The 16,604-nt window shown below is 34.9% G+C and overlaps 1 protein-coding gene across 1 annotated transcript in view; it reads left to right on the top strand.

The window, feature by feature from the left end:
* Window positions 1–16,604, top strand: part of STAG1 (STAG1 cohesin complex component) — a 346,671-nt gene that overhangs the window by 90,035 nt on the left and 240,032 nt on the right. The window contains exon 2 of the mRNA XM_069473208.1: window positions 15,546–15,657. Within this exon, the coding sequence (XP_069329309.1) occupies window positions 15,629–15,657 (29 nt within the window). The 5' untranslated portion in view covers window positions 15,546–15,628. The remainder of the gene's footprint in view (window positions 1–15,545; window positions 15,658–16,604) is intronic.

Raw genomic sequence — 16,604 nt, forward strand, 5'->3', positions numbered from 1 at the left:
TGATAAAATAACTAACCTGTTTTTTTCTTGTCCTTAGATCGTTTATTGAGGTTTTTTTTTTTTTTTAAAGTGTATCGTTTGAAAGTTAGTTTTGGTTCTCTTCCTTCTCTCTTGAAATAATGTCAATCTTAATTAAAGTTGCGAAAATAGCACAGGGGTTTACTCTGTTACCCCCCACCTAACTTCCCCAAATGCCAGTATCTTATGTAACCACAGTACCATATCAAGACCTGAAAATTAACTGATAAGATACTATTAACTAACATACAGACTATATTCAAATTTCATCAACTGTCCTGCTAATGAATGTCCTTTATCTAGTCCAGGATCCAGTGTAGCATCACACATTACATTTAGTTGTCATATCTGGTCTCTAATCTGGGATAGTTCATCAGGTTTTCTAAGTGTTTCATGACCTTGACACTTTTGAAGAATACTGGCCAGTTTGTAGTATGTCCCTCAGTTTGGATTTTTCTTATTATACTTGCGATTAAATTCAGGGTATGCATTTTTGGGAAGAATACCACAGAAGTGAAGTTGTGCCCTTCTTTGTTAATCATATTAGTGGAAGGCCCCTGTTGATATGTCTCATTATTAGTGGTGTTAACTGTAACTGTGGTGTTAAGTGTTAACTGTATCCTTCTTCACTTGGTTGAGGAGGGATCTACTGGTTTTCTCCACTGTAACATCACTATTTTCTCCTTTGTGATTAGTTAATATCTTGTGGGGAGATACGTTATACTGTGCATAAGTTTCATACTATACTTTTGCCCACCAGTTTTAGTATTCATTAATGATTCTCGCCTGAATAAAATACTGTGTTTATCAAATGGCAATTTTCCTATTTCTGTCATTTCTTCTATATTTATTTATTCTATTGTAAGGAAGAGTTTTCCATTCTCCCCCATTTATGTTTTTCATTCAATTATTTATGTTTCTGGGGACTCTTAGACATGTCTCCTATTCTGTTGGTTAGAATCCATTACAACTCAGGTTTTCCTAATTATAGCTGTGTTCAAAATATGAAAGATTTTTCAAATTTAAAGGTAAATTGTTATTTAATGATGGAACAATAGTTTTAAGAACTCACACATAGCGCTCTCTGGATTTAAAGTAACCATATACAATTAAGTACTTTAATTATTGTTCAGTAAATAATGTTTGTTTAGACTTTTCAGTCATAAAAGACCTTTTCCTAAATGAAACCACAAAATAATGAGCCACTGCAGTTTTACATCTTTTGTCTAGTTTGGACCCCATCTTTTAAAGTTCATTTAATCTTAGGATTGATTAAGAACCCATTTCTTCCAGATCATGGTCCTACAGAAATTTTTTTTTTTTTTTTACTGCTTTGTCAAACTTAATAGGTACATATTCTTCTCTCAGCAACTTACAGGTTTTTGCAACAGATTTTTGTAGTGATTATGTGGAAAGGGAGTTGATTAGATGAAACCTTTAAGCTTGCGCTATTAATTATGGGATAAATTTTAGTGTTTAATTTTTATGAAAAGTTTTATTTAATGGGTCAATATGTACATATATACACATTCACACACATACTTATTTTAAAGGAAAATCAAAAGGTAGGTCTTTAGTGATGTTTTCTTTACCAGATTTAAAAAATTTCTCACCATATGTGTTTTTATTAAATTTTGCAATTTTTTCTTAGGACTGTGGTGAGGTGACAATGATTGTTTATGTGTACCTTTGGAATAATTTCTATGTGAAAATCCTGGGGCTACATAGACTTAATTATTTTGGTAAGTTTTTTTTTTTTTTTTTTTTTTGGTAAAAGAAGATATTTTCTCATAAGTAGTATTTTTTCCCCCCAAATCCATCTTTAACTGTAGATGTTTGCTTTAGCCAGAGGACATTTTTGGAATGTTTTTATTGTTGCCCATGTATAATGAACTGGCGATATGCTTTTCTTAATATGCAGTTCTTATTCATATGAGTACATAGATCTATTGGTTAAATATTTAAAAAGCATGTAATTTTTAGCTAGGTGGAGGTTGAGTGATGCTAGTATTTGAGTTTTGGAAAAACTGCAAATTTTAAAAATGATAATGTAATTTTCTTATAAAATCCATGAAACCATAAATTCTTGTAATATTGACAGACATGTCTGTCAGCTTTTTATTTGCAAGCATTCTCTATTAACGTATTTAGTGCAGGGTGATTTGGGATAAGGCCAGTTAATTTTCTTGGGGTTCATTTTTACTTGTTAACTATTTTAAAGGCCTATGACATTTTTTTTTTTTTTTTTTTGAGACAGAGTCTCTCACTCTGTTGCCCAGGTTAGAGTGCTATGGCGTCAGCCTAGCTCACAGCAACCTTAAACTCCTGGGCTTAAACTATCCTACTTCCTCAGCCTCCCGAGTAGCTGGGACTACAGGCGTGCGCCGCCGTGCCCAGCTAATTTTTTTCTATGTATATTTTTAGTTGGCCAGGTATTTCTTTCTATTTTTAGTAGAGACGGGGGGGTCTTGCTCTTGCTCAGGCTGGTCTCGAACTCCTGACCTTGAGCAATACACCCGCCTCTGCCTCCCAGAGTGCTAGGATTACGGGCATGAGCCCCCGCGCCCAGCCGGCTGATGACATTTTTAGTGCTCTTTGTATTTAGAGCAATCCAATTGAATAACATTTGTTTCTGATCAGTTGTGTGAGTTAAAGAGCACAACTGGTATAAGATAATTTGGAGGGCTTTATATTTAAATACATTTATTTAAAATTAAGCTTACATTTTTCACTTAAAATAATGAATACCTATCTGTAATGCTTTCTTAAATTTTGATTGTTGGATTAATAAGAGGTTTGAATGAATGTCTTGACTCTGCTACAAATCCACAAATTCCTATAGTCCTTGAACTTTCTTGTTTTCTGTTTTAATCTTAATCTTGTAGTTCTTGTCAGATTCTTTTCTCTTGGCTTCACTTCTCATTTATGATTTTCTTCCTGTTTGTTAGATTTATTATTTTGCATCTGACTTCATTCCAATCTCTAATCAAGGCTCTAGTTTGGATTTATGCAATTGATGATTTTTAGATTTTTCTACCTTTTTCAGATAGTGTACCTGTCTTGGTTGGACTCCTGAAACCCAACTCATTATCTTGGCCAAGAGGTTCTTCCTCTAAAGAGGAACCAGGTCTAGAGCTTGCCATAAATCTGGCTTTCTTTTGTAATTACAATATTGTACCTTTCCAGAGAAGAGAAATTTAGTTAATTAAAGAGTAAATTATGGGCAGGCATGGTGGCTCATGCCTGTAACCCCAGCATTTTGGGAGGCTGAAGGAGGAGAATCACTTGAGGCCAGGAGTTTGAGACCAGCCGGCACAACGTAGTGAGACCTTGTCTCTGCAAAAAAATAAATTAGCTGGAAGTGGTGGCATGTGCTTGTAGTCCTACCTACTTGGGAAGCTGAGGCAGGAGAATCACTTAAGCCCAGGTGTTTGCGGATACAGTGAGTTATGGTTACATCACTGTACTCTAGCCAGGGCGACAGTGAGAAGCTGTCTCAAAAAAAAATTATATTATGCAATGAGTATGTAACTAATTAGAGATCATAATGATTAAAAGAACCCATTCATAATGGCATTAAAGGAGGTATGTAAAAACAAACTTACTGATTTGCCTTTTTATTAATGTTATTAGTGGTATAGTATATCTTTATTTTTACATTTGCTAATTATTAATCCCCTTTTTGAGTGCTAGGTACTAGATAATTCTTTGGGAATAGAACAATAAGACTGTTCTCCCTAAAGGATCATACAGTCTCCTGAAGAGCAAGAAATGTAAATAAATCACTAAAAATACGTGGCAAATTGCTCTGAATCTAAAACTACTCAAAAAATAAAGTTTGTTATTTTAAAAAAGTGGAATGATAAATGTAAGGACTGAATGAAATTTGTAACACTACTATTAAGTATTTACAAGGTAAAAATACATGCATACATACACAAAAAATATGTGGCAAAAATTACCATAACAGTGATATGTATAAAGTGATATGAAGGGTTGTAAGCGTGAGACCTAACCCTACCTAAATTTCAAGAAAGTTAGAGCTTTCCAGTTTACTTCAGGTAGAATGGGATGTGGGGATAAAGCAGTATGTATACATAACACAGAAGCAGGAGAGAGCTGATTTTGTTAGAGAAATAATAAGCACTTTGGAATTACGAAGAGGAGATTAATGGCAGAGGAGTAATAAGAGTTGAAATTGTAGGAGAGCATTAAGGTTCTTGGTGCCATTTTTTCAGTGATGGAGTATAAGAAGTTAAAGTAATGAGAGTACTGAATATAAAGAAAATATGCTGCTATAGTATTTGTAAGTGTGTGTAGGTAAGATGCTTTGTAGGCACGTTTTGGGAAAGAGGTTGAATATGGCTATCACGGATTTGAATTTTCAGAGATGAATGTGTAAAGCTTTGGGAAAGACTTGTCAAAAAAGAAAAAGCTCTCTGGACGTGTCTTGTTTTGACCTTCATTTTTCTTTAGTCCAGGGACATTCACTTGTGTTGTATGTAAATGTAAGGTTATTTGTGAGGGATTTTCCAAACTTTTACTCTCCTCTTTTTTGACAGACCTTCTTGTCTCACTTCCTAACCCCTGTGCAAACCCCTGCCCCAGCTTTGAGTCATGGCTTTAATGAATCACAGTTACTGGGAATGCATCCCTTAATTGTTTCTGTTTTTTTGTTTTTGTTATTTAAAAAGCTGCTAACTTTGGCTAGTTTGCTAACTCTGGTTCTCCTCATGTTTAATTTTGTGTATTCTCCTTAAAGAATACACACACACACACACACACACAAATATATACATACATACTTGTATTTTTATTTTTTATTTTTTTATTTTTATTTTTTTCATACTTGTATTTTTAATTCAGCAAATGTTTACCAGGTTTCAGGCATTAAGAATATAGAAGTGAATAAAAAGAACAAAAATACTTGTCCATGTGGAGCCTACATTCCTTTATCCTTTTATCAGCCTCCTCCTAGAGCTGTTCATTAATATTCATTAAGGAATTTCAGACATTCTTCCAGTCATTTCCCACAACAACTGTATGAAGTATGGCTTTTAAAAAAAATATTCCTGTTTGACAGAGGAGAATAACTGAGGCAGTCGGTTTACAGAGCTTAGAAAGTAGTATACCTGATGTAAAAGCCTAGACAATCTAGCTCCACAACCCAAACTCTTAAATCACTCTGCTGTATTTCTTTTTGATTTTAGGGTATATGTTACCAAGAGATTTTAAGAAGAATAGCCTTTTACAATACATTTTAAAAAGAGATGGAGCAGAATAACGATCCAACCTCCTGTGACCAGTGAACTTTGTTGTTGTCCTATTGAGCACCTAATTCAGTTTTGGCTTAAAATATATATCCTTCTGTCTGCTTAATATTTGAGAGTTTCTAGATTAATGTTTCAAAAGATTTACAACTCCCTCCTTGTTTAATGTTGCCTACTTATTTAGCCATCTTTTAATGTGAATTGCTATGTAACTTGGAAGATCTAATTTTATTTTGGCATTCTTTTTATTCACTGAAAGAGCTACGAAATCTGTCTCATTTATAGGCTAAATTTTACTGGGAAGAGAAATTGGAAGTTTGTTTTCTTGATTGAATGCTATTATACCTTTATATTACAGAAAATTTAAGTATACAGCAGGCCTTTCATTATAACATTGATGAGGGGGAAAAAAATCTCTTTCTGACCAGGGCCACCATCTGTGTGGAATTTGCAGGTTCTCCCATGTCTGCATGAGTTTTCTCTGGGTACTGTGGACTTCTCCCTTGTACCAAAGATGTGCACTTTAGCTTAACTGGTGTCTACATGGTCCTGATATGAATGAGTGTGGGCGTGTGTGTGTGTGTCCTGCCATGCACCCTGAGTTGCTGGGATAGGTTCTGACCACCTGTGACCCTGAACTGTAATAATTGGGTAAATAATTATTTGTTATTAATCTTTCTTAAATGTATGAGTGTGCACATTTATTTCATTGTTTAATATTAGAAGTGTTTTGGTCTTTATCTACAAGTTTACTGATATTTTTGTGACCAGAAATATATGGTAAACTTGGTTTTGTAATAACATTATTTTACTTAAAGTCTCAGTTTTCTAACAACCTGTGGATGACATTGAGGACTTACTATATATTAATGTACGTTATATTAGACAAAAATTTTGTCATTAATATCCTTAATTTGATATCATAAACGTAGGTAACAGAATTATAATTCCAGTAAAAATAGTAAATGAGTCTATTGCTTCTGTGTAGCTACAGAGTACCACTTATAGAAAGGGTTAAAAAGCAGTTTCATAAATAGTATCATTGTCATTGGTAATTGTTGATTTGCTTAAAAAATCATGATATTCCACCACTATCACCTGCATGTGTCTGTCTGTCTGTGCATATACCGCTAACAGATTAAGACAGCTCAGGTAAAATTTAGGAAGAATAAAGAAGACTAGAATTAATGACACATTGTATTATATTAGTATTTACCTTGATAATGAATTCTTGTGCTTAGAGAATATATAAGACCTTGTACTTTACAAATAAAACAGCATTTCATTGGAAATAATCTGTGCTTCAGATACTGCCCTTTTTCTTAATTCAGGTAAGCATTTATGAAATGATATTAAGCTATGAAATAATCATCCTAGCAGTTGTATTCACATAATTTTTCTCTCTCTCTTATTTGTGGCACAGTGCATGGCAAACAGATGAAAATATTTCATGGTTTAGTACATGAGGCATTGTGCCTCGGTGTGTATGCACATGAACTCTCACACACGCATGTATAAATCTATCCAATATTATAAAATTGTCTAGGGAACAACAAATGTTAGGATATTAAGACATAGATTAGTTAGCGTCTGTTAGATACTTTGATCTGCTGATACAAATAAGACTTTATTTTTTGAGCAGTTTTAGGTTCACATCAAAAATAAGCAAAAGGTACAGAAGATTTCCCTGATCCCCGTTCCTCACTGTCAACATCTCCCCCTAAAGTGGTAACTTTGTTTATAATCGAACTTATATTGACATGTCATTACCATCCCAGAATCCATAGTTTACATTAGGGTTCACTCTTGGTGTTGTACATTCTTTGGGTTTTGACAAATGTGTAATGATATGCACCCACCCTTGTAATATCATTAAGAATAGTTTCACTGCCCTTAAAATCCTTTGTACTGTGCCTATTCATCCTTCCTGCTCCCCTAACCCCTGAATAAACTGCTGTAAACATGTTTGTGTAGGTTTTAGTGTGGACATAAATTTTTAAATCATTTGAGTAAGTTCCAAGGAATGCAATTGCTGGATAGTAGGGTAAGAGTATGTTTATTTTGTAAGAATACAAAAAAGTGGCTTCCAAAGTGTTTATGCCATTTTACATTCCTGCCAGTAATGACTGCTGTTCCTCATTCCTGTTCCTCCACATGCTTACCAGCATTTGGTGAAGTTAGTGTTTTGGATTTTGGTCATTTTAATAGGTTTGTAGTGGTATCTTGTTTTAATTTGTATTTCCTTGATAACATGTGATGTGGAACATCTTTTCATACGCTTATTTGCCACCTGTATATCTTTTTGCTGATGTATCTGTTAAGGAAATTCTTTTGCCCGTTTAAAAATTGAGTTTCTTACCATTGAGTTTTAAGAGAACTTTTTATACTTTATATAAAAGTCCTATTAGGTATGTTGTTTGTGAATATTTTCTCCTAGTCTTTTTGTTCTTTTAACAGTATCTTTCACAGAGCAGAAGTTTTTAATTTTAATGAAGCCCAGTTTATCAATTTTTGTGGCTTGTGTCTTTGTTGTTTTATCTAAAAAGTCATGACCATATCCAAACTTATCTAAATTTTCTCCTCTGTTATTCCTAAGAGGTTTATATTTTTGCATTTTACATTTAGGACTTTGATCAATTTTGAGTTAATTTTCATGAAAAGTGTAAGATCTGTGTATAGATTATGTTTCTCTGTTTTTTTTTTTTTGCACATATATGTCCAGTTGTTCCAGCATCATTTGTTGAAGACTTTTTCTCCACTGTATTGCCTTTGCTCCTTTGTCAAAGATCAGTTGATTATTAAAAGAAAAATGTTTCTTAAAACGCTTCTAATACCAAATGTGTGGGTTTTTCATGCCAAGTAATTCTTCAGTTCTCTGCAGACACCAGGTGGATGTCCTACAATTTAATTCAATTGTGGCAGTAACTACTTGGAGTTAGTACAGAACTCACAGGTTAAGGCTTAGTCCCAAAAGACTGCCTTCCTCTCCCACTTTAGATGCCAATCACAAGTAGTATGTTTTCAGGTTACCCACACCTCTGTCTGACTTGGCTACAAATTTGGAGAATGCACAACCTGCTCCTTAGTTTTGATAATTTGCTATAGTGGCTCACACATCTCGGGAAACACTGTACTTACGTTTACTGGTTTATTTATTTATTTTTTTTTGAGACAGAGTCTCACTCTGTTGCCCAGGCTAGAGTGAGTGCCGTGGCATCAGCCTAGCTCACAGCAACCTCAAACTCCTGAGGTCGAGCGATCCTCCTGTCTCAGCCTCCCGAGTAGCTGGGACTACAGGCATGCACCACCATGCCCGGCTAATTTTTTCTATATATATTTTTAGCTGTCCATATAATTTCTTTCTATTTTTAGTAGAGATGGGGTCTCGCTCTTGCTCAGGCTGGTCTCGAACTCCTGAGCTCAAACGATCCGCACACCTCGGCCTCCCAGAGTGCTAGGATTACAGGCGTGAGCCACCGCGCCCGGCCTGTTTACTGGTTTATTATAAAGGATATTGTAAAGAATATAATGAACAGTGAGATGAAGAGGCACATGGGGCGAGGTGTATAAGGCTCCTGAGCCTAGGAGCTTCTGACTCCATGGAGTTGGGGGTGTGCTGCCCTCCTGGCACCTGGATGCAGCTACCACCCCAGAAGCTCTCTGAAGCTCATGGTTTATGATTTTCATGGAGGTCCCATTCACAGGCATGGTTGATTTAATTGTTGGCTATTGGTAATTGAGCTCAAACTTAAGCCCCTCTCCTCTCCCTGGAGGGTAGGGGTAGGGATGAAGGTTCTAATCTCTAATCACATGATTAGTTCCCCCACATCCTGAAGCTATCCAGGGGCTTTCCATCACCAATCATCTCATTAACAGCAAAAAGACACTCAAATCTTGCCAGAGATTCCAAGAGTCTTAGAGGCTTTTATGTCAGGAATCAGAGATTAAGGCCAAATATATATATTTTTATTATATCACATTGTTATGACTTTATTTGTGTGGGTCTGTTTCTGGGTTCTCGATGCTGTTCTGTTTATTTTTGTTTTCTTTTGCCAGTAACCATACTGTCTTGATTACTGTAGCTTTATGTGAAGTCTTGAAGTCACGTAGTGCTAGTCTTCTGACTTTGTTATTCTACTTCAATATTTTATTGCCAATTCTTGTATTTTTTTCCCCTTTCCATATAAACTTTTAAATCATTTTTTGATATCTACAAAATAATTTGCTGGGATTTTGATTGAGATTGTGTTGAATATATAAGGCAAATTGGGAGGAACTGACATCTTGATATTATTATTTTTAGACACAGGGTCTCGCTCTGTCACCCTGGCTGTTGCGCAGTGGTGTGATCATAGCTCGTTGTAACCTCTAACTCCTGGGCTCAAGTGATCCTCCTTCCTCAGCCTCCTTAGTAGCTAGAACTACAGGCGTGTACCACCACACCTGGCTAATTTTTAAAAAATTTACTATAGAGTTGGGGTCTTTCTGTGTTACCCAGGCAGGTCTCAAACTCCTAGTCTCAAGCAGTCCTCCTGTCTCAGCCTCCCAAAGTGCTGGGATTACAATTATGAGCCACTTTTCCTGGACATCTTCATAATATTGTCTTCCTATCCATGAAAGTGGAATATGTCCTTTTTGTTGTTGTTGTTCTTTCTGGATTTCTTTCATCAGTTTTATTTTCCTAATATAGATTTTTAAAACATATTTTGTTAGATTTATACCTAAGTATTTAATTTTTTGGATGCAAATATAATTGGTTATTGTGTTTTTAATTTCAAATTCCATTTATTCATTGCTAGTCTATAGGAAAGTGATTGAATTTTATATATTAATCTTGTATCTTATAACCTTGCTATAATTGTTTATTACTTCCAGGAGTTATTTTTTGTTTTTTTACTCAATTCTTAAGAATTTTCTACATAGACAATGATGTCATTTGGGAGTAGAGATGGTTTTATTTCTTCTTTCCCTGGCTGTGTACCTTTTATTTCTTTTTCTTGTCTTATTGCCCAGACTTTCAGTACAATGTTGAAAAAGAGTGATGAGAATTGCGTCCTAGCTTTGTTTCTAGTCTTAGCAGGAAAGCTTTTGAGTTTCTTACTATTAAGTGTGATGTTAACTGTAGTGTTTTGGAGATGTTCTTTATCAAGCTGAGGATGTTCCCCTCTATTCCTAGTTTATGGATAGTTTTTATTATGAATGAGTGTTGAATTTTGTCACGTGCTTTTCCTACGTGCTTTGATGGGATTATGTAGTTTTTCTTCTTCAGCTGCTGATGTACCAGCCTTACATGCCTGGGATAAATCCCACTTACGTGGTCCTGATGTGTAATTCTTTTTATATATTGTGTTTTGATTTGCTAATGCTTTGTTGCAGATTCTTGCATATATGTTCATCAGATATTGGTGTTTAGTTTTCTTGTAATATCTTTGTACAGATTTAGTATAATGGAAATACTGACCTCAGAATAAGTTAGGAAGTAGCTTCTCCTTGTCTATATTTTGGAAGAGTTTGAGAAGATTGGTGTTAATTCTTTTTTAAATGTGTTTGATACGATTCACCAGTGAAGCTGTCTGGTCCTGGGCTTCTCTTTTTGGGGAGAGTTTTGATAACTGATCCAGTATCTTTACTTGTAGAACTGTTCAAACTTTTTATTTGTTCTTGAGCCAATTTTGATGATTTGTGCATTTCTAGACATTTATCCATTTAATATAAGTGTATAATTTGTTGGCATACATTATTTACCATATTCTCTTACAATCTTATTTTTGTAAGGTCTATAATATCCACGTTTCTGATTTTATGTATTTGCCCTTTCTCTCTTTTTTTCACAGTCACTTTGTCTAAAGATATGTCAATTTTCTTAACCCTTTTGAATAATCAACTTTTGGTTTTATTGATTATATTGTTTTTCTAGTCTTTGTTTCATTTATCTGTGCTCTAATTTTGGTTTTTCCTTCTGTTTGCTGCCTTTGGGTTTAGTTTATTCTCCTTTCTTTTTGTTTTCTTAAGGTCTAGAGTTAGGTCAATGATTTGAGATTTTTTTTTTTTGATGTAGACATTTACAGCCTTATTTCTCTCTGAGCCCTGCTTTTTCTGCATCCCATAAATTTTGATATGTTGTGTTTTTGTTTCATTCATCTCAAAAAGTATTCTTTCTGATTACCCTCATTAATATTTCTTCTTTGACTCATTGGTTATTTAAGATACTGTTGTTTTATTTCACGTATTTCCAGTTTTCCTTCTGTTACTGATTTCTGTCTTCATTCCATCATGGTCAGAGAAGACACTATGATTTCAGTCTTTTAAAATTTATTGATGCTTCTTTTATTGCCTACCATATCATCTATCCTGGAGAATGTTCTGTGTGCACTTGAGAAGAATGTGTATTCTCTTGTTGGAAGGCATGTTCTATATATGTGTGTTAGGTTTTGTTGGTTTATATGTTGTTATTCACATCCTCTGTTTTCCTTTTGGTCTTGTGTGTAGATGTTCTATGTTTTGTTGAATGGGTGTAGCACAATCTCTTTAATTCTGTCATTATTTTATATATTTTGTGATTCTGCTGTTTAGTGTATATATCCTTATAATTCTTATTTTTCTAGTGAATTGGCCTCCTGTCCGTCCATATATAATGTCCCTCTGTATATCTTGTAAAACATTTTGACTTAAAATCTCTTTTGTCTGACATTAGTCCATTCGTTCCACAGTATCCACAGGGGATTGATTTCAGAACCCCCTGAAGATATCAAAATCTGCCAGTGTTTAACTCACAGGATTCAGAACCCAGTGAATATGGAGGACTTATTGTATAGCCACTCCATTTCTCTTTTTTTCTCCATTTGCATGGAATATCTTTTTGCATCTTCCTACTGTCAACCTCTGTGAATCTAAAATGTGTTTCTTGTAGACAGCATGTATTTGGATCATTAAAAAATCCATTCTTCTAATTTCTCTATCTTTCTGTCTTAATGGACGAATTTGTTTACAATGAAAGCGATTGCTAATAAGGAAGAACTTTTGCCATTTCATTGTTTTCTGTATGTCTTATATCATCTTTTTTCCTCAAAATACAGTCTTTTGTTTTCTGTTTATTTTTTAGTTATTTTTGTAGTACTTATACTGATCACAATTACTGTCCATCCTAAATTTTTTTTTTTTTTTTTTTTTTGAGACAGAGTCTCACTCTGTTGCCCAGGCTAGAGTGAGTGCCGTGGCGTCAGCCTAGCTCACAGCAACCTCAAACTCCTGGGCTCAAGCGATCCTCCTGTCTCAGCCTCCCGAGTAGCTGGGACTACAGGCATGCACCACCATGCCCGGCTAATTTTTTTTCTGTATATATTTTTAGCTGTCCATATAATTTCTTTCTATTTTTAGTAGAGATGGGGTCTCGCTCTTGCTCAGGCTGGTCTCGAACTCCTGAGCTCAAACGATCCACCCATCTCGGCCTCCCAGAGTGCTAGGATTACAGGTGTGAGCCACCACGCCCGGCCCATCCTAAATTTTTATCAATCTTGTTTGAATTGATAACAATTTAGCTTTGTCCTTTAACACAAATATACAATTATTATTTCATATAGTTGTCTTTTAAGTCATATAGGAAACAAAATTAGGAGTTATGAACCAAAAATACAATAATACTGGCCATAATGTTTACCTGCATAGTTAACCGTTACCAGTGTTCTTTATTCTTTTAATGCTTTAAGTTACTGTCTATTGTGTTTCCATTTCTGCCTTAAGGATTCCCTTTAGCATTTCTTGTAGGGCAGGTATAGTGACAGACTCCTTCAGCTCTTGATTTTCTAAGAATATCTTAATTTCACTGTTGAGGCATAGTTTTACTTAATATAGAATTCTTGGTTGACAGTTTTTCTTTCTGCACTTTAGCTGTCATCTTACTGCCTTCTTCTATGATTTTTGATGAGAAATGGGTTTTTAATCATATTGAGGGTTCCTTGTAAATGAAGAGTCATTTCTTTTTTGCTTCTTTCAGGGTTCTCTGTTGGTCTTTGATTTTTGTTAGTTTGATTATAGTGTTTCTGGTTGTGTGTCTTTCAGTTTATTCTACTTGGAGATCATTGATCTTAGTTGGTTATAGATTCCTGTCTTATGAAAATTTGGAAGTTTTACACCATTATGTCTTCAAATATTCTTTTAGCCTCTTTCTCTCTATCCTTTTCTGGATAGTCCTTGTCCTGTAATTACCATTTCTGGGCTTCCTCGGGGATAGTTTCTTTCCTTTTTCCCTGTGAATAGGCCATGCTTTCTTGTTTCTTTTTGTCTTGTGATTCTTGTTGCTGAAAACCAACCGTTTTTGAGTATTAGAAGGTTTTAGCTCCGAGAATCATTCCCTACCCCAACCCCCAAGTTTAATGTTATTGCCTGTTGAGAGCTGCAGTCATCTGTTTATTTTGTGATTTTTTTCCCCCAGACTATTTTTGCAAAGACTGTATTTGTTATGTGTGGTCACTGAAATTTTTTATCTTTGTAGTCAAACCAGTAACCTGATAGATTTACTTAAAGAACTAGAGCTAAAAGGGCAAAAAACCTCAGTTGGTGTTTGCAGATTGGCTCTTCACTGAGCTATTCCTTAAGTAACCAGGCCACTTGCAGCTCTGCCTTAGTCTTCATCATCTGCTCACAGAGAGCTCAGAGATCAGCTAGAGGTATAAGCCTATGCTTCTCGCAGGCCTTCTCTGTTGCTCTCCCTGGCACCAACAGGCTGCACCAAGTATTTGGTCTGCTGTCTCCATTGACACTGTTGAGCTGGGAGGTTGGGGATGTAGGCATGTAAGCAAAAACGCTGTAGTGCCTTCTCACCAAATTTAGCAGCTACTTTCTTAACCACTCCTCTCTTTGGTACACATTTTTATTTAGATTTAAGCTTTTTGTAAAAGCTGATTTTTGTCAGTTCTTGTCATCCTAAGGGTTGCTTCACTGGAGAGGCTTGTTTTTGCTGCTCCCTACTCTGCCCTTTTCTATAATGTTACTCCTTTCTTTCATTTTTTGAAAGATTTTTATTACTTGGTATATAATTCAGGGTTGACTTTTTTCCTTTCAGCACTTTAAAGACGTTACTCCATTGTCTTCCAGCTTACATAGTTTCCAACAAGAAGTCTGATATAGTTCTTAGCTTTGTTTTTTCTGTATGTGATGTGTCCCATTTCTTTACCTTACTTTTGAATTTTCCCTTTAACTCCGGTTTTTTAGCAATCTGTGTATTTTGGTGTATTTATTCTTCTTAGGAATTCTCTGATCTTACGTCTATTTTAATATCTTACATTATTTTTTTGAGCATTCTCCTCCATTATCTCTCCAAATATTTGTACTGCCTTGTACTTTATCTCTCTGAAATTCCAGAATTATACCTGTTATTCTGTTTGATATTGTATCATGGCCCATCTTACACTGTTTTATCTTACTTTTCCTGCTAAATTTTTTAAAACTTAGACTTTATATTTTAGAGCAGTTTTAACTTCACAGCAAATTTGAGGGGAAAGTACAGAGAGTTCCCTTATATTCCCTGTCCCTACACATGCCTAGCCTCCCTTACTATCAACATCCCACACCAGAACGCTACATTTGTTACAACTGATAAACCTACAGTGAGATGTCATTATCACCCACAGTTCCTGGTTTACATTAGTTTTCACCCTTGGTGTTGGTGTCTATGTGTTTTGACAAATGTATAATGATATGTGTTCCTAATTATACATGTATATCATTCAGAATAGTCTCATTTACCCTAAAATCTTCTGTGATCTGCCTGTTCATCCCTCTCACCCTACAACCCCTCGCAGCCACTGCTCCTTTTACTGTCTTCATAGTTTTGCCTTTTCCAAAATGTTGTATATAGTTAGAATCATATAGTATGTATCCTTTTCATATTGACTTTTTCCCTTAGTATTATAATATGCATTTGAACTTCCTCTATGTCTTCTCATGGCTTGATAGCTCTTTTTTATTAATGCCAAATAATATTCTACTGTCAGGATGGACATATTTTATTTCTCCATCTTAGTGAGGACATTGAGTTGTTTCCAACTTTTGCCTATTATGAATAAAGTTGCTATAAACATCTATGTGCACATTTTTTGTGGACATAAATTTTCAGCCTATTTGGATAAATACCAAGTAGTATAATCACTGGTAGTGTAGATTGATTGCAGATTATGTATTCTCACATCTTCATTTTATTTTAACATAAAGGTTTTACTTATTATTTAAAATAATTTTCTCTCTTTTTTTAATCGACAGGATTGCCTTTGAGGTTGTTTTAAAAGTTTTGAGTTGTACAGCACTTGATTCTTTTGCTGCATTGTGGAAGGACCTCTTCAGCAATGATTACTTCAGAGTTACCAGTGTTACAGTAAGTATTATAATTTTCTTTTTGTTAAAGAAAAATTTGTACAACATATTTCTTTATCAAAATGCTTTCTTTGATGAGGCATATCAAATATGTTCTCTGATATTTGGACAATATATTTGCAATCTAATTATTACAATGTATAATTACCATATCCATCCATGGCTTTTGCTATTGAAATGTCAGCATGTTCTCTGATAGTCAACAAAAAAGATGTGATATTAATGTCCTATATTAAGGGACAGCAAACTAAAGCCTATGGACCAAATCTGGTATGCTGCCTATTTTTGCAAATAAAATATTATTGGATCAGAGCCACATTCATTCCTTTACATAGTGGTTATGACTGCTTTGTGTTACAAGTTGTGATAGCAACTATATTGCCTGGAAAGCCTAAAACAATTAGCATAGCCATTTATAAAAACAACTTTGCTGACCCCCATCCTATATCATATTCTTTCTCTAGCCTCTCCCTGCTCTCTCCTTCATTAAGGTTCTTTATATTCCCTGAGATTGAGATTGTTGAGCCATTGTGGCTATCATAAGTAATCTAAGAGATACACCAGTTGGCATTTTTGATGGCATCTCATTAGATTTCTTGGAGTTATAGGAAAGATTTAGAATTGGGGCTTATTTTGGATCCTCTGGGATATATGGTCCCAGTACTGGCAGATGCTATTCCTTTCATAGTTTTAAATCAAGATGCGAATCAGGAATCTGCATATTTTGATCTTTTTTGATAACCATGGTTGAGATACATGAAAATGATCAGCAGTTTAAGCAGTTTTTTGTATGCTATTACTGCCCAGCTCATTTATATACTACTTTTCCAAGAGATAACCTCTAATTGGTCCCTGGCTTTCTTTTTTCCCTCCAGAGTTCTAAGACACAAAGCTGTCCAGATTCCTTTATCTGCTTGATAAAATTTAAGTCTTTTCTACCTACTTAAC

This window comes from Eulemur rufifrons, chromosome 7 (genome assembly GCF_041146395.1).
Source record: "Eulemur rufifrons isolate Redbay chromosome 7, OSU_ERuf_1, whole genome shotgun sequence".
In the NCBI taxonomy this organism is placed as follows: domain Eukaryota; kingdom Metazoa; phylum Chordata; class Mammalia; order Primates; family Lemuridae; genus Eulemur; species Eulemur rufifrons.